Here is a 19,459-nt window from a genome sequence, read left to right as displayed (position 1 = left end):
AACAGTACTTGCAAGAGGCTGTAGTATCATTCAAGTTTTATGTGTATTGTACGGTATGGTAGAACTCAATGGTAGAGTGGCACTGACTGAAATTTTTTAGAACCACATCTTCTTGCATGTCAATCAGTTCCATTTCTACAGCGAACATGTTAATGGTGAAAGGTTGGCAAATTGGACAGTCATCCCTGACTACATTAACGTTGAATGGATTGTTGAGAAGGAGCGATCTTCCTGGCGTCAGCACTACCTGACTATAGCCTACTCACTATAGAACAGCGAGCATTGTGTTTCGCTAACCATATCGGTGTAGCTTCCACACTAGCCATTAAGACTTTTCCCAAAAACATGTAGATGAGCCCAGCCTCATGGGCGAAACATGTGTCTATTGCTGAGTTCTTGCTACACTCGACTGCCGAGAAACATATGTTTTTGGGAAAAGTGTTGAATTTTTTTGCTATTTGTTTTTGGGTTTGTGGCCGTGCAAACTACTGACATACGTCAACCGGGGTGACTTTGTTCACCGGGGTGACTTTGATCAGCACTGTTTTAGCTTTGTAACTGCCAATTTGAGTAACTGGACTTCGCTCAAGTACTTCAGACCCCATCCTTGGAATTTGAGCGAAGTCCAGTTACTCAAATTGGCGATTACAAAGCTAAAACAGTGCTGATCAAAGTCACCCCGGTGAACAAAGTCACCCCGGTTGACGGTAGGTTTCAGAGAATAAATATCCAGAACTCAAAAAGACCAGTGTAGCCTACGACTCATTTCTGTTTTATCTACCACTTATTGTTGTGAATCTTTATTCTCTCTTTTCTGTAATGAACTTTGTAAAATCAAAACGTCGTGCAACCTTGACAAATGAACAGTTGGAAGAATTAATTCGCACAGCATTAGCAACTTATCGTCCAAATTTTCAGAAATTAGGGAGTCAAGTACAAAACTGATAAGCAATCATCGTGTTTTTATTGCTGAAGTGTCATTTTGTGTCAACTGATTTTGCGGCTCGCTGGTGTTTATGGTTTATCCGCAAGCTGCTCTTTCTTTGAACAACTGCGCTCACCCCTGATCTAGTTTGTTGAACTTTGTATAAAATTATATGAATATGTTAATATGTAAGCATGGAACAAATAATTGAAAAGAGCTGCTTTATCTAGAAAGCAGTCCTTGTTTTAGGTGTTGATACCAAATTGTTAGGGCTAATGTTAGAGCAAATGTTAGGGCTACATAAAAAGCATTTTGCCTAATTGCATTATTGTAATTTTACTGAAATAAACAATGAGTAAAGAAATGCCTCAAATTAGCAAGGACAAAGAAGAATTGAAGCAACATCATGAAAGTCTTTCAAAGCATTTGTTGGAAGTCATTAATTCCAAACAAGGTATGGACTTGTGATCTATTATTGTGTACCATGTTATAAATATCTTTGTTGATACAAGGTGGTTGTGATTTTCATAGAAACATCATTTCATTAAATGTTTGAGAGAGTTGTTTTTGTGTCTTTGAAACGTTTTAACGTGGGATTAATAAGGCAGTCAGCTAGTCTATTATATATATATATATATACAGTTTATATGCGCATCCATTTGCAACCATTTTTTTCAAGAATCTCTGAAAATTATATTTGGTAACTTAAACAGTTACTCTTTTTGTATTTAGAAAGATATTTTCATACTCTTAAGCATGTAATAATTTGGTGGCATTGTTGTGTGTATTATAATTACAATAGCGCATTTTGTGATTGCTATTTTAGTTCTGTGAAAAGGTGTCCTAACACCACTGTTATTCTGGTGGAATCATTCTGCGCAAGCCTCCCAATAAAACAATCCGTAAAAAAATGCTAAATAATGCGATGACAGCAACAACATGCAGACCCTGATAAAAGCACTTCTTGTTGACACATTTATTTTTATGCTGCTCAAAAGTCAAGATGTCATTTTTATTTATTTTTATAAAAAACAAAGCAAACAACAATTCACATACCGTAATCAGCTTAAAATGATAAAACTTAAACATGTTGTGATAACTTTAGTACACTGTTCAATTTTTTTTGTCAAATTATTTTCAATCGCAAAATAGTTACAGATTTGTGAAATGGATACAAATTTTCTTGATGGTTGCAAATATGCGCATCGACCCTTTATTACCTCTCAAGCTCTAGGCAACCTTTAAATGGTTCAACTGAACGAACTCTTTTTAGCAAGAGATAGATCTTGTTCAAAGTTGTGCAAAGTGAACACTGAACAGGTACTGGTAGTGACAATCAGGTCAAGAAAATCTGGTCCAATATTTTACTGCTACATTAAGCAGTTCATAATAGTGAGACAGCCAAGGATGTTCTTTAGCCTGCTGCGCTGCAATTGCAAGAGTAACCTGTGGCAGATTTAGTTCCATTTGTGCAAGCTAACATAAAAAAATGTCATTTTCGGTTGTTTTAGTTTGACCCTTTGGGCAGATTCAGCTTTACACAGGGTTCCCATGCAGTCGGGAAAGTAGGGGAAAAGTAGGGAATTTGAAAACTCGTTTTTCAGACCAGGAAAAGGTCGGGAATTTTGTGAAACCTCCCTCGTGGTATTGAAAAAGTATGGAAAACTTTGATGACTAAATTGTGGATAAAAAATCCGATATATCGGTATCGGTGATATTGGCCATTTTTTGAGTATCGGTATCGGCAAAATTTGGCCGATACTGTGGCCGATACTAAACATGTAAAAAAGGCGCTTGCTGCAGATTTTCTACAGAAGCAAAGATATAAATTTTTTAAAGTAGTTAGCCTGCTAATGTCACATTGATGTAGAAAAATAACAACCTGTTAAATTTTTGATATCTCACACTCTTCTTGCGCGTGCATTTTGGCATTGGTTGCTTGCAGTGATTCTTTCACTTAAACAAAACAATTTGTTTCAGCAGTTTTGCGTTGTTCGATTCTTAACTTGTAAAGGAGACTCAATTTCTCCAATATTTATCATTTATGTTTCTTTTTCACTCTCTGCAGAGTATAAAACTTGTAAAAGTTTTTCATCCATACAACGTCATGAATGAAATTATATCTCAAATCGGCGTAATGACGTGACATCATCTAAACATTTTATTGAATAATAAATTAACAAATTCAATCATGACAAGTGGTTTGGTGGATAAAAAAATACGTTTTGACTTTGAAATTCAGTGGAACAACATATCCATGAATCGATATGTAGCCTAATATATGTAGTCAAATCCCATATCAAGAATAACTCCATATTTTTTCCACAAGACCTTTTACTGATTGGTTCAGTGAGGATTCGTGGTTCAGTGAGGATTCGTGGTCCCATTGCTCTCAATTTTAGTGAATAGACTCGTTTTCAATTCATTCTTATAAGACATTACGTAATGAAAAAATATGTGATAAGGTAGGAAGACATTACGTCATGTATTTTCAATACAAATTGAAGTTCAAAATTTATTCTTTTGTTCATAGTCGTAATCTACCTTCAAAGCGGTATTACAAAGAACGATTTTCGATAAGGGGGCATTAAGAATAAGTCGACATGACTTTTATGGTTTACGTTAGCTCCGGAGATCAGTAAAATATCAGGTTATCATCTTAGGTGCAACAAGATCATTGATTGATTGGTTTAGTGAGGATTCGTAGTCCCATTGCTTTCATTTTGAGTGATTATACTGATTTTCAATCTATTCCTACAAGACATTACGTAATGAAAAAATATATAATAACTAAGGATGGAAGACATTACGTCATGTCTTTTCAATTCAAAATGAAGTTCAAAATTTATTCTTAACACAAAGACAGTTGTTCAGTGTTCTTTTCACTTACTTCATTTTGTCAATAGTGTGATTTTTAATTGTTTTGGTTTGGCTCATGGCAGGTTGCCATGTCCGATGGAATGAGGCTTTGAATTGCAATTTTAGTATAAATGTGACAGTTTATCCAAACTGATTTCAGGTCTTTTGAAAAAAAAAGAGATTTTTCTTCAAACAGGAATCTTCTACTGTAGCCTACATTATTATTATTTTTCATACTGATTCGAATGTACTAGAGTCCGGATTTAAATTTTAAACCTGTGCATGATCTTGTTTGGAAATAATACAGCACAGAAATTTTCATTGATTAAGCACTGTTAACAGGGTTGATCTCTAAGTGGTCAAAACTGGTTTTGACCACTAAGCGGTTTAAACCTGGTTTTAACCGGTGAAAACTAGGTTTAAACCGGTCAAAACCCAGGAAAATATTTTTATCTAGTGAATGGTCGGCTACCTGGGCTATTTAGGAAATATAAAAGCAGTTGTGACCATTTTGATATGCAGGCCTCGAAATAGATGGCGGCCATGGCTGCCTGAACTTTCATCAATAGCCGCCAATACCGACCTGTCAGGCAGCCACAGATGGCTGCCTGTAAAATTCGTACGAAAGATTATTTATCTTGGATTTTTCTCTTGTTTCAGCGCCGTTCATCAGAAACTTATTTTTAGAATTTGAATTTTCTCAATAATTATAATAACCAACTGATTGAAATATCAAAAATAAACAGAGAAATTGAATATTTTTTGTTCCAAATCCAGCATTTAGGTTATTGTTGATCAAAACAAAATATAGTTGAACAATTGAACATCATTACTAAACATGGAGGGGAATATTTTTAATTCAATTGAAAAGCAACTTGATTCATACACTAAAGGGGTTTTCACCAGGGCGGTTTAAACCGATCAACCCTGACTGTTAATGCGCAATTTAGATCAAAATCAGGTTGGGAATTTTTTTAATTTAGTATCAAAAAAGTAGGAAATTTTTAGAATTTAGTATTGAAAAAGTAGGGAATTTGTTTATAAAAAATGTGTGGGAACCCTGTTTACATCTTTTGCAATCTTTTAATCCATATAGACTAGTCAACATTTTAAAATTTACCTTGACCTACTTAATAATCATACCTCACCCGGATGCGAGTGTGGTGCCACAGACCAGACAGCAGATCATGTCGTCCATGACTGCCCAATCCATCAACCACCACATGGAACGCTTGGACTGAAGGCCCTGGATGATGAGACTGTCGAGTGGCTGATGACCTCATGCCCAAACATATAGTCCGGAAGAAAGCTCATACGACGAAGAAGAATCATACCTTCAAATTAAAATACAGTTACCTTAAAAATACATTTTCAATGTTTTAACTCACTAGAATACTGAAACCATAAGGTTTTTTCTCTGCCATAAGACAGTTAATAGGAGACAATGAACTCCAAAGTGTAATATTGCTTATTTGTAGTCTACTGTTTTGTTGTTGTCATTGCAGAAAATCCTGTCCCACACAGATTAGATGTTAAAAATAGCAAAATGGCCTAGAGTGGTACAATGGCAATGTCAGAGTGTTCTGCCATAACTTTATTTTAGAACCCCGGAAGATGTTATTGTTTTAAGGCTGCCATCATTTGCCATCTCCAGCAGTTGATCTTTTTGCACAAGACATTCTAGATATGCCTAGTTTATTGACAAATGGGTCGCAGTTTCCATTCCTTACAAGTTTTTGTGGACCTTTTTAGTTAGAAGTGGACACTGGACACCTGTCACCAATTGATCCACAGATCATTAGTAGTCGATGACCACACCTTTTGACCTCTTTGGCTTTGTTTGCAAAGCTTTGTCTAAATTTGATATGAAAGCTGCATTGCTACAAATTTAAATAAGAGTTGCATCAAAAAATACTAGCAAATCAAAGGATTTCTTGACTTATATATTTGTACAATTTAATCATTTTAACATTTTCAACTAAAGTATACCATGTGCATTTTTCAGGTGAAATTCACTCAGAAATCAACTTGGCTGCAGAAAACCCACTTGTGAAACAAACCATTAGAAAATTGCAGAAGTAAGATCTCAAATTTTGCGATATATATGTTTGTCAAACTTTGTTTGGTTACACATACACGGTGTCCGACGTTTTCTTCGTAAACAGTTCTTCGTAAAGCAATTCTTCGTCAGCAATTTTTCGTAAAACAATTCTTCGTAAAGTTCCTTCTTTGTAAAACAATTCTTCCCAAAGCATTTATTCGTGCATGCAATGGAGATTTGATGTATACGAAGAAATGCTTTACGAAAAATTCTTTTACGGATTTCATTTCACCAACAACTGTTTACGAACAATTGTTTTACGAAGAATTGCTTACGAAGAATTGCTTTACGAAGAATTGTTTACGAAGAATTCGCCTATAACCCACATACACAATCTATATATAATACATTTGCATTAATTTTAGAGCATACTTGTATAGTGAAATTTACTTTTTCTCTAGGTTTAAGGGGGTTGAAAAACTACACCATAAAGATTTGCAAGCCCTCAATCAACGGTTTATGTCTGGTCATCTACCAAGACGGAAATCTGTTCCAGATTGTGCAGATGAAAGTGATGAAGATGACGACGATGATGATGATGATAAACCTGAGTTACATTCAAAAGATGGACATGATTCAGCTATGTCAAAGGTGATTGTCTAAGTATCTACGATCGAAATATATAATTACTGATTTAACTTAAGTTGGCTTCTATATGTAATATGTATGATACCATATGTATTATTTATTTATTATATACCGGTATATATATTATTATACATTAAAACAATGAAAACTATTAATATATACTACAGAAAGTGCTCAATGCTAAGCAAAAAGGCAAAGCAGAGCAAATTAAATCAAATATAGTTATTACTATCTGAATCCTTAACAGCCTGAAAACTACAGGCTGTTAAGGATTCAGATAGTAATAACTATATTTGATTTATTATTGTTATCATAATTATTTTATTTATTATTATCAATTATTATTTATCAGCTTTTATGCATTTTTATAGATTTTGCAAATTCAAGTCTTTATTGTGGTTTCTGCCCGGAATTATGCTGTCAAATATGCATCCAAATTTGGTCAAACTTGGCTGAGAAGTATGATCCCGACAAGACAAATTGCTACTCTTGCCAGCTTTCTCTTGTACACCTATGTACTAAATGCTGAAGTCTTGCTTTTTTTTCTTCCCCTTTTTACACTTTTCATTTCTTTACTTGCCATGGTGATATCCACACTAAGGTCTGTTAGAGGTAAGATTGCATGAAGGCACGCAGTATTTCAATTCCATAAATTGTGAAAACACATCATTCGATTTTTTGTATAGCAATAATGCATTGAACAATATTTATATTTTAGTATTTGTACTGCTAAAAGCTTTCAAGTAGGCAGTACTGTAATGGAATAAGTTGTAATGGATTATCAAAATAGATTTTGCTAATGCAATATCGAATGTCTGTCTAGCAATGGCCTATTCCCTTATTTCAGTGTGTGTAGGCCTATAAAACTATATATACTGCAGTGTAGGATCAAATACAATTATAATTGAATGTAATTACTTACACATTTTCATGTACCGGTAATTAAAATTGCAACTGAAACTTTGTTGTTGTGTAATGTAATTTCAAAGTGTTTGGTCCAAATTACATTTGGTATATACTCTTGTTGAGCTGCTAGTTTGGGTTCAAAATGGACTTCTGCATAGGGAACACTGATCAGCTGAGTGAAGTAGTGGACAGTGGTATAAGATGTATAGACGTGGCTTCCTGAGCTTGTGGTGAAAACGCATCTTTCTTGTGCTATGATGTCATAAAGGCTATTACATCACTGCAATAATTTGATTGAGACACATTTGTCACATACAGTTCTACTATCTGATAAAATCAATGATGAAACATAAATATTAAAACATTTAATTTTTTGTAATGGAAACGTGGAATTTATTACATTTGATAGTAATTTTGATTTGAAAACTTCTGAACAATGTAATTGTAATGCAATTCAACTGAAACTATGTAATTGATCAACAATGATATGCTGTACAGTAATAGCTTGAGAATATTATATGAATACAATTTCACTGTTAGCCTGTTTTAAAGGTGCATTTCAGTAACAAACTTAACATAGACTTTTTATGACCTGTTTAAAACTTAAACTTAGTTGTAGAATTTAGGCGGCTCAATTCCATGGTGTAAATGTAAAAAAAAGGGTCTGGTTAAGGATTTAAATTTGTGATCAAAGACATGTGTGACTGTGATAAACTTAACCATTATACTGTACTTGTTTTTCAATAGTTCTGTTTTTTTGCAAATTTGTGTTATTCTTAAATTTTCTACATGCCATTTTTGTAATGTTTTTTTTTTGGTAGGTGAAAAGCGGTTTAAGGAGTTTACTGCCTGGGCACAGTTGCTGGAGTCTGTTGAAACAGCTTTAAACGTACATGAAGCAGAAGATAATTATTTTTTGAACCATCTTTCTCCTTTACTTTCATTACCAGCGGCTGTGACTTTGTGTGTGATGTCGTTTGCCGTGTCCGCTCAAGACGTCATACCTGCTTCTGAAATGGCTCTTACCAGCTTGGGTCTGGCAATCACATGCTTTGTATCTTTCTATGAATGTTTTAATCTTCAATCACTTCTTGCCATTGCAGTTCTTGTAGCTGCAACAGTGCTGGAAGGTTTCAGCCGGCTAAGCGGTAAATCTGGGCTTCTTGGTGTTTCTTTGGGATCTATTGATGCATTTCAGATTAACTTCAGCTTATCAATTGTGTTACGTTTCCTTACTCTTGCCCTTACCCTCTCATTGCCATTTGATCGAAAGCATAGAACTAGATTCGTTGGGGTTATGAGGAGCCTTGTTCCCTGTGTCTATGTCCTGATGTGGTGGGAGATGTTTAGTCTTTTTTTTCACGGCTCTAGCACAGCTGGATTAATCCGTGCCAGCATCGGGGTTGCAGCGCTTCTGTTTTCAATCCCAGCCGCAATCATTCTATTTTGCTTTACTCTTGTCAATTGGCTGATTTCTTTGCAATTTCTTCAAGTTGTTGGATTTGTGCTTTTGATAGCCTTGCCATTGCTTTACTTGCGATTTTCTCAAAAAGGAACTACTTTCGTTTCAAGCCTCGACCTCTCTTTTCTCGGGCCGTCTGTAAAGATTATCGGCGGAACTTCTATCGTCATACTTGCCCTGTCCGTCGTATCGCTGTATCGTCCATCTGGCTTGCAAGTGCACGAATCTTCTTTATCATGGCACGACTACGACGACCTTTGCAATCAACAACCGGGCGTATTGCCGCAACGATTATGCCACCAGTTGAAAGGCCATCATGTTAACTGGACTGGAACAGTGACCGACATTGACATAAAATCAATCGACAATAAGGTAGGTTTCATGGATTTTGTTTGCTATACGTATTATATTTTTATTCCAAACGGCAAATCGATCATTTTTTTTACATTGTTTCAACGTCTACAGACATGTGATGAATAAGGAGCAACGAGACATGTACTTCTATACTACCTGTACTGGACACAGGTGACGTATTCATCACGTGACCATACCACAGTGGACCCAAAGGAATTGCGCTTTTTCAAATCAGTTTTTCAAAAACCAGACAGAACGAAGACAGAGAATTCAGTTCGTTTAAGATTTCTTATGAAAAAAATATATAGTTCAGTTTTAAACTTTGAAGGAAATTATGTGCTTTGCAGAAAGGTAGGCTACCTTTTTTTAATGTTTGGTTGCCTGAATGTGATGTTAGCACAGCAGTAGATATGGGAAAGCTTACAGTGAGAATGGAACCTATGGTTGGCTACTGCTCAGTACAAAAGTAGCCTAAGTACAACTTTACAAAGCATAAAACATTATCAAGAAATACCACGTTTTTGATTGTTGACAGTGAATATAAGAAGGCTTACATTGAGTAACATTGATAGCCTAACAGCACAGCACTAAGGTATGCAAGAAGTCAAGTTTTGGAAATAGCCTAGGCTACATAATAGTAGTAGGCTACTGTAAGCAGTTAGCTATGGTATTTTGTAATTTCCGTAAAACTAAAGCATATGATACAGAGTTGAAATCAGTTAGAAAGTGATGTTTCCAATTCATCTCTCTTATCACAGCAGTTACATGTTAGACTAATTTAGTCATTCAATTTACAAATAAAGACACCTGATGAATTGTTGCAGGTTGTGTAGCTTGGTAAAAATTTCGAATTATGGGACGTTGCTCTGCTTATGGCTGTAAAAGTGGCTATGATAGCCAGGCATAAAACACCAAAAGGTGTGTCAATGCACAGTTTTCCTTTTCAAAATGATAAACTGTTAGAAAAATGGATCTGCAAACTTTCTCGAAAAGATTTTGTTTCAAGCAAAAGTTCTAAGGTGTGTTCTTTGCATTTTACTGATGATTGCTTTGTGAGTTTATCGGAAGATTCTAATGCAAGTCGAATTAAGAAGAAAGGAACTTCGGATCTCAAAAGAAAGTGAGCCTCAGATTGTATGTATACAGAAAAAAGCTAATGGTCTTTTTGTACTTTGAGATGTCCGTATTGAACATGGACGGCTTAAAGTACACAAGACCCAAAGCTTAGTTCAGTTCTGTTTATTGGTTTTGTTGATGAGAGAGAGGAAAAAAAACAAAACATAATTATTCAAAACACAAACAAATTCGAACAAATAAATAAATTCTAGTTAATGGTCTTTTAAGATTTATGTTGCTGTGCTACTTCATATCTTATTTTCTCCATATAGGCCTAGTAGGCTGTTAAAGGTAGTGTTAATCATGTTGGGCCTACCAATTATATGCAGCCCTAGGCTTATTGATTATGAAATTGAGACCTTCCATTGAATGTTTTCACTCGTAGAGTACCGGTAGCCTATGTGTTGTTTATCATGAAACTCTAATCTTAAAAGAGATGCATAGCTTTTGTATTGTCACTTTTACAGAAAACTATGGAATGATGCATTGCCAACACTATTTCCCAACTGCCCAACTTACATGTCCAGTGAGCCACCACCCAAACGATCCAAAACTACTTTTGCCAGTGCCAGACACAAACAAGATACTGAAAATGTAGAGAAAATGAGCAAATTATTTTTAGAAAAAGACCAGGTGAGATCAATTGAAGACATATATGAGCGAATACAGACAGAACAAGCCATGCCATCTGAAATTACTGCGTTGTTGAAAGATGACATTTTATTTCTTTGTATTGTTGACATGACTGCTGAAATTCTATCTTTAAGCATGGGGTTGCAGATTTTTGTTGATTTGTCATACGAGTCCTTTTTGAGTAGTAAAAAAAGAAAGAACAATGTTAATATTGCAAATGGCAAAATAAGTCGTTTCAGTGAAGTCACAAACCTGCTTGCTGACCTAAAATGTCAATTACCGTCTTGTCACACAACCAGCTTTGATGATGTTCTTGATGATACGAATGAAATTAATCGAGGTGGATTTATTCCACCTAATGATATATCGTTTTCTTTGTGTCAACATTGCTACTGTATCTTCAATTCAATTCGCTCTGAACCTTACCTGGAGCAAAAATTCTTAGCAATTGAAGAAAAAAAACATTTTTTTGTGGGACTTGTCACAGTTTCATTGACTGATCTTTGGCAAAATTATAAAGATATTTCAAAGTGCACCATGGGCCATGATATCATCAACAATATAATCTGCAAGTTTTTTAATTGTTTTATGTCCAATTATGTTCGTGATCTATCACAAAGCGGTAGATCAACGTCGTGCCGTAAAATTACGAAGTTGCGTGGTGGATACTAACAACCGGAGATGTGACTTTATATTTTCGCTTAACTGCTTACAAATGTGCTATTGAATTGGTTCAATATTGGTAGTCTATGTCTATTATCTTTCACGTGCTCCTCTGCTATATCTAGGTAAATCTGAAATTGTGTTCACAGACTCTGTAAAATATCTGGGTGTATTTATTGAGAGTTCTCTCTCAGATCAAAATGATATTTCAAGGCAAGTACGCTCTCAGGACTGTGCTGCAAACAATGCAAAATTTTATTTTGCTAAATGCTCACCCACCTAAAAAACAATTTATTTCGCTCTTACTGTATGTCGTTTTACGCATCCCAGTTGTGGAACAAGTTTAGATCTTCTAGAATAAAACGATTACGTGTTGCTTACAATGATTCTTTCAGAATATTGCACAGTTTGCCTCGTTATGTCAGTGTCCGTGAATATCAAGTAATGAATAATATAACAACGTTTGATGCTTTATTGAGGAAAAACATGTTTTCGTTTATCAACCGTTGCATACACTCCTCAAATCGCTTTATATCAGACCTGATGTCATCTGATTGTTTTTATCGTTCTGAATACTTTCAACTCTTCCAACGCTCATTGTAGCCTATGTAAATTTGTAATAGTAGATATTTAGTGAACTCTTAAACTGACGACATCCAAAGTGGCTCTCTGTGACCTTTGCAGTGTGTGTATTATCTCGTTATTTTGGATATGGACAGCTTTGTCTGACGCAAATAAATAATAATAATTAATGGACAACCGATATTTTGGCGTCGTCGTCAGTGGAATCGTACCTCAAACATTGAGAAATTAATTAAAGCTATACCAGCACAAAGTTTCAGCCAAGAATGCGATGAAAACAGTTTTTCTTGGACATTGTTTCGCGTAGCCTACCTTGTTGTTTGTGTTGCATCAATGTCACACCTCTCCTTAAATTCACGTTGCATTACAACTTTCTGTGCTGCTTAATGTACTAGAATTAATAAACAAACATTTGCAGCTAACTCTGCTAACTCTTTGCTATATTCCACATAACTCACACCTAAAACAGTACTGCGGTGTTGTTTGTTCGGTAATTACGGTTTTCGTCGCATGGGGCCACTAGCGTATTCAATAAAAACCTGTGTCCAGTACAGGTAGTCTAGAAGTACATGAACGAGACCAGGGTTAGCGCTATGACTGGGTATCGTGAGTTTAAAATGGTTACCGTAGTAGTCTGGGCAATCATATTCAGCACTCACGCGTTGGTTATGATCTCCAAAGCGCGTCTATCGCTATCAATGAGACTATTTCAGGAAACAAAACTGTTGCAATTTCCTTGTGGAATTGATCACCTTACTAATGATTGCATTTTTCAAATGATTGACAATGGCTGAATGATTAGGTAGCCGAAAACGTTTGCATTCTTCGTTTTGTGGCATGGTAAATGTTATGGTGTTGCCTGGTTATGTAGAAAACGGTTGTTTTGCTGTCTGTGATATAGTAGACAAAATCCATTGTTTATATATACTATAAGCTTGGTTCGTGATAACCATGTTCTTCTTTTTAAGTTTGAGTCTGTGGTGAACGTTTTCCCATGGACGATAGCAAACTGGTTTGCTTGCGCTTACGGCGAAAGGTATCCACAAGCTGATGAGTGCACCGGCTCGGAAAGCAACCCGCTTTGCGGTGTTGGCAATCTCAGTGAACGAGACTGCCACTTGGACGCATACAGCAAATACGAGTTTACCATTGCTGTGCAAGACGCTAATCACGAAGAGCCGAGAAGCATCACTCTCATGGCAGACAACGATTTTAAGGTAGGTAGAGTTGCAATAACAAGTTTGGGCAAAGTTCAAAACATGAACTTTGTTTTTTTGTTTTGCTGATTCTTGGTGGCGCAAGTGGCTGTTTAAATTGTGGTTAGATTAGTAAAAGCACTCGAGGTTAGCAGCATAGGTTAAGAGTATTTCCCATTCTGTCTTGGAAAAATCCTATTCTTGGCTAAACCTTTTCAACCAACGAATTTGGCTCATGTTAACAATCTCAAAGAACAAGCTTGACCAGCATGTTTTAATCTAATTATGTCTCAAAGTAGACAAATATTTTGTTATCGATAGGTCTGTTTAAAAAAAATTCTATTTCGTGTCCACATGACTTTAAAATTTATTATATTAACATATATCAGAAAGTATGATTCACCTGCGTGCTTCACAAGAAAGCTCCCACGTTTCGGGAGCTACATCGATTTCGTTTTTTTTTTTGACATGCAGCGTTGTCAATTGAACTTATTTACTTTGTTGCTGACAGTTTGACAAACGAAATTATTCTGCTGCCATGTAGACGGGTCTGCTACTATTCGGCGAGTCCGATTCGGCGAGTCCGATTCGGCTAGTCCGATTCGGCGAGTTCCCTATTCGGCGAGAGCATTTTTCGGCGAGTGCCCTATTCGGCGAGTTTTTAAAATTTTTTAGATAAAATTATCGGGCACCGTAGCCTAATTATAATTGCCGTTTTTACATCGTTTTAACGTCGCTAAACCTTGAAATCGTGCAGAAAGAAATAAAAATTAAATGTTTGAACTATTAAATTAAAATTCGTCATGTCAGTTCAGTTGTTTTTATTTCTGACCATCATATCAAAAACAATACACGTCAACATTGCAAAGGTAGAAGCGACAAAACGCGAACGTTAAAACGTGCTTGAATTCGTCATGTCAGTAGAGTTGTTTTTATTTCTGATCATAATATCAAAAACAATATACGTCAACATAGCAAAGGTGTAGAAAAAGGTAGAAGCGACACAACGTGAAGGGAAAATAAAAAAAAAGAAAGTGTTACAAACAAAGTAAATAAATCGTGTTTATGTCTATAAGTTAGTACTTTTGAATAGTTAAAATGATTAGATTGGATCAACAAATGTGTGGACAGCTTAGCTTGGATTGAAAGGAAATTATCGGGTACCATAGCCTAGTTATCCCGACCAGCAAAAATTTGTTCCAAGAACCCAGTTAGCCTAACAGTTCATTTCTACATTGTAGTAACAGAATGAAAAGGTCAAATAGCTAACCAAATGTGTGGCCTATCATTTTAACGTCGCTAAACGTTGAAATCGTGTAGAAAAGGGAGCTTTTGCTGGCTAGGATACGTTGAAACTGAGAAACATTTACAGAAACCCTTCGATTTGTTCCAAGAACCCAGTTAGCCTAATGTTACTACAATGTAAAAATGAACTGTTAGGCTAACTGGGTTCTTGGAACAAATTTTTGCTGGTTGGGATAACTAGGCTACGGTACCCGATAATTTCCTTTCAATCCAAGCTGTAGGGCTGTAGGCCACACATTTGTTGATCCAAACTAATCAATCATTACATGATTTATTTATTTTGTTTGTTACATTTTCGTTTTTTTTATTTTCCCTTCATGTTGTGTCGCTTCTACCTTTTTCTACACCTTTGCTATGTTGACGTATATTGTTTTTGATATTATGATCAGAAATAAAAAACAACTCTACTGACATGACGAATTCAAGCACGTTTTAACGTTCGCGTTTTGTCACTTCTACCTTTGCTATGTTGACGTGTATTGTTTTTGATATGATGGTCAGAAATAAAAACAACTGAACGGACATGACGAATTCAAGCACGTTTTAACGTTCGCGTTTTGTCACTTCTACCTTTGCTATGTTGACGTGTATTGTTTTTGATATGATGGTCAGAAATAAAAACAACTGACCTGACATGACGAATTTTAATTTAATAGTTCAACCATTTTATTTTTATTCCTTTCTGCACGATTTCAAGGTTTAGCGACGTTAAAACGATGTAAAAACGGCAATTATAATTAGGCTACGGTGCCCGATAATTTTATTTAAAAAAATTCAAAACTCGCCGAATAGGGCACTCGCCGAAAAAGGCTATCGCCGAATAGGGAACTCGCCGAATCGGACTAGCCGAATCGGACTCGCCGAATTGGACTCGCCGAAACGGGCCATTCCGCATGTAGACAGCAAATTACATTTCTTTGCGATTTCCTATAAATATTTTCGTTTCGTGACAACTGAAGTGTTTTACGTGTATTCAGTATTCACTCTTACTTTTTTTTCAATGCTATTAAAGGAATGTCTTTTCCACATTCGCATTGGGATGAAGATCATATTCAAAGGAGTTTTGAACTCTGATTTCGGTCAAATCGGTCTGAAAAAACTAAAAGTCATCGATCGCACAATTCCAGTGAAGTGCAACAAGAGCATGTTGGACGTGACAATGCTCTTTGAAAACTCACTGAAGGCATTGGCCCGTTTTGTCTTCTCACCACTGGTCACTTTCACAGAAGTGCAACACGACGAAGAAGAAGATTAATTACGGCACAGAGTTCTTACCACAACTGCTTTGATATTGTTTACATTAAGACCTGAATGACCGAAGTCTACGGTGGACGTTTTTTCGTGACTCCCCAGGCAGAAAATCAATCAATTAAAAAAATTACATTAATTCAACGTTTCAGACGTTAAATTAATTTAAAAATTGGTTGATTTTTTTGTCTGGGTTGTTTGGAGGAATCATTGCATGTTTTGTTTTTCCTTCTAACAAGCTTCCTGTTGCTGACTGATTGCGTCGTATTTTAATTACGTTATCATTTCCGCAGTGATGTTTGTTAAGAATAATTATTAGCTGCATTGTATTTTAGAGTAAGATTAATATTTTTCTTTTAGCTAGTTTGTTGCGTTGTAATTTATTCCTTGCACTTTAGAAGTAACCTTTTTGTCGATCTTATCTTTCTTTTTGTTGAAGTTTAATGAACTTATCCTTTTCTATAAATGAAAGTTTTGCAAGATCTATATTTTCTGACAGATTTGCACTTTGTTTAAAGCTTTTATTTCTTGCCATACGACATGGTGATTGTCTTTTCATGTGTGATTTAACTAGTCATTTTATGCAAATCATAATGTGGTAACAAAACGCTACTGGGCAGAATGATGCAATGCTTTGTCGATTTTTTGCACGATTACACTTTTTGGTTGAACAATGAACATAGCTTGTGATAATTTACTTGCAATGCTTATCTCATTTAGTACGCGTTTTATTTCATGTGTTATTACTTAATTACTTTGCTGTATCGCTTTTGAAGCTATTTTTTTACAAGTAATCTGGAAATGTGGGAAAATTGTAAGAAAAGAAATATTTAAGTCGTTCTACGAAGATCTTTTCTGCCTCTATCTTACCACGTTGAAATCAAATTATATCGTAAAAAAACGTTTTAAATAAGAAAACTCTAAATACAGATGTAGCTAAAGAAGTAACTTCACTGTGCATTAACGTTACCTAAGTTTGAGTCCATTTAAGCAATCGTCTACATAATACCGTCCTGTCGAGGTCATACATTTAATTCATAAGTACAATGATGCGAGTCTTCTAGCGGTTTGAATTTACAGATTTTTTGTCAAACGATGTTTATCTTCAATCATATGAATCGTAACTGTTAACGCCCCAGACAGCAAAAAACGTCAGTTTTGCAGTTATTCAACGTCTGCAGACGTTGAATAATGTACTTCAAAATGACTAATTGGTTTGACGAAATGTATTTTGTAGTAATTAACAAGATCAGTCAGATCCGGCTCTCTAAACTTACCCAGAAACCTCAAATCTATCGGTAACTGGTGACCACAAGGTCTAATTTTTACGTTAAGTTTTCATGTTTCAGAAACAAGAATGTGGTAAAGTGTGGCCTATTGAGGAAACCACTATTGCAGTGTTTCTTAACTTTTTGCCTTGTTGACACCACCTTGAAATCACTTCTTCACCCCCTCCTAAAATGAATGAAAAGTAATGGTGACCTACGATTTCAGGATGTTTGTTGAAGCCTGGTAAACAAGCTTGGCTTGTCATATAACTAACCTTAATGATTCGGCATGCCCTGGGAACAGGTTTTGCACCCATTAGTTGTGCGTGCACCCCAGGTTAAGAACCTGTGCATTATGCAATGAAATTTTTAAATATCAGGCTATACACCTTGTGGCGGAGTTGTCAAAATCTTTATACAGTATTCGTTGACGTCATATGGGCATGAAGAAAAGCAAGGTGATTACCGGTAAATTCAATGTTGCTTAATATACGATAAGCTGAGTTAACTGAATTTTATTGCTTCAATCCGTATAAGTATTTGGAATGTGCTTTATATGATCTGTAGCGGTTTTCTGTGTCACCTATATCTGTAGTTCATCATCTTGCATGCATTTACAAAGTATTAAATATTGCAGTTCACTGCAATTGTTTTGTAGCTTCCGATTGTGTAATAAAGTTGCAATATATGATGGCGTCAGCGGTGCTCAATACCGGGTTTGTCGAGACAATGCCGTCCAAAGACCCCAGCCTGAGATAGACAGCAATGGGTAGAAGTCACATTATGGGAACTGGCTTAAACGCAAGATTTTCATAGGCAAACTTTTTTCAAGAAAGTGCCTTTTTTATTTCAAAAGAACACTTTAGCGTTATCAAAGATTCAATTAATAAAGCCAATGAAAGTGTTTGTCTTTTAATACAGTGTTTTGTTTGTAATACGGTCCTGCTACCTAAGACTACTCTTGAACAATAACATGTTTGCACTACAAAATCATAGCAACGCTAAAAAATCAACACTTTTGAAGGAGGGGAGCATGGCTCATTGGCTCCCCTCCGCGTAAGCCATACTTGTTTAATTGTGTTTGAGCAGTGTCAGCGTGTTTACTGCGTCACGTTTTCCTTTATCAGCCTATATTACCGATATTTGAACGTGAGAATACGTCAAATTGGTTTTACATTACCAACCCAAAACTAGAGGACGAAACTTTTCTACGATTGGTGCTTAAGTAGCTTAACTCATAAACCTTATAACCCATTTACGGCCGATGTCCTTTGACATCGTTTTGAATGCATCAGTATTGCATCATCTTATTTTGATTGAATCATATTGGACTTGCTAGTAGTTGTTTAGGGTCTGTTTTGGAAGGTGTTGATAAATATTTGCGAACAACGTACTTTTTCTGAATTTTGTGAAAGTTTGAAAATTGTTGAAAAATGAGAAGAGACCGATGAAGTGAAGTGAGGAGGAACATGCATGTTTTACTGCCTATTGGTAATAGACAGAGATGGGCAAGATCACCAGTATTGGTGATCTTGAAGATCAAGATCACCAAGAATAGGTGATCTTGAAGATCAAGATCACCAAACTATGTGATCTTGAAGATCAAGATCGTGATCTTGAAGATCAAGATCACATTCAAGATCACTTTTTGTGTACTTGAAAAAAAATGAAGTTTTTGATCAATAATGTTGCAAAAAATAATTGCCATAAGCAACCTGGGTAAAGGTATAACTTATAGTTGGTATTGCTAACTTTTACTTTTAACTACTCGATCGCTGGCTTAAGAATTGTAATAAGTTAATGACTGTTGCTATTAGGCCTATAAATTGTTGACGTAGTTTGCGTAGAATCGCAAAGTCACACCCAAGGCCGAGGTTAATTACAGTAGTTCTGAAAAAGTCGCAAAATTTGCAATTAGTTTTATACTTTTTTTTATAATAGATAAACAAAAATAAACTTTGAACTACATCAATTTTTACCAAATTTTTGTCTGGTTCATGTGGAAGTTTTTATTCGTGTTACTAAGTAGTTTTAACTTTCACTGTATTATGTCAATGTTTATTGCACCGTTTACCCATCTGGCAACATTGATACTGTTGTCTGCTATCAAAAAAGTTCAGAGGTTTACGGTCAGACAAACCGCTCCATACTCAGACTCTAAACAAGTCTTGGTTTGGTTGATTTGCTGCAATAAACCACTCTACATGACCAAAGTCGGTGGAGTCCAGATTTTTTAACATTGCCATTCTAGAC

General features: G+C 35.7%; 1 protein-coding gene across 1 annotated transcript; it reads left to right on the top strand.

The window, feature by feature from the left end:
- Positions 1–1,243: 1,243 nt before the first annotated feature.
- Positions 1,244–17,891, top strand: LOC145784819 (wolframin-like). The gene is made up of 7 exons (XM_082596660.1): positions 1,244–1,379; positions 5,790–5,862; positions 6,287–6,476; positions 6,845–7,085; positions 8,201–9,213; positions 13,158–13,406; positions 15,703–17,891. Exons 1-7 carry the CDS (start codon positions 1,277–1,279, stop codon positions 15,943–15,945), a joined length of 2,112 nt encoding a protein of 703 aa, XP_082452786.1. The 5' UTR covers positions 1,244–1,276; the 3' UTR covers positions 15,946–17,891.
- The last annotated feature ends 1,568 nt before the right edge of the window (positions 17,892–19,459 follow it).

The sequence above is a fragment of the Aplidium turbinatum genome, chromosome 15 (assembly GCF_918807975.1).
Source record: "Aplidium turbinatum chromosome 15, kaAplTurb1.1, whole genome shotgun sequence".
In the NCBI taxonomy this organism is placed as follows: Eukaryota; Metazoa; Chordata; class Ascidiacea; order Aplousobranchia; family Polyclinidae; genus Aplidium; species Aplidium turbinatum.
Note: the sequence above shows the minus strand (reverse complement) of the source record. Positions and strands in the feature narration are given on the sequence as shown.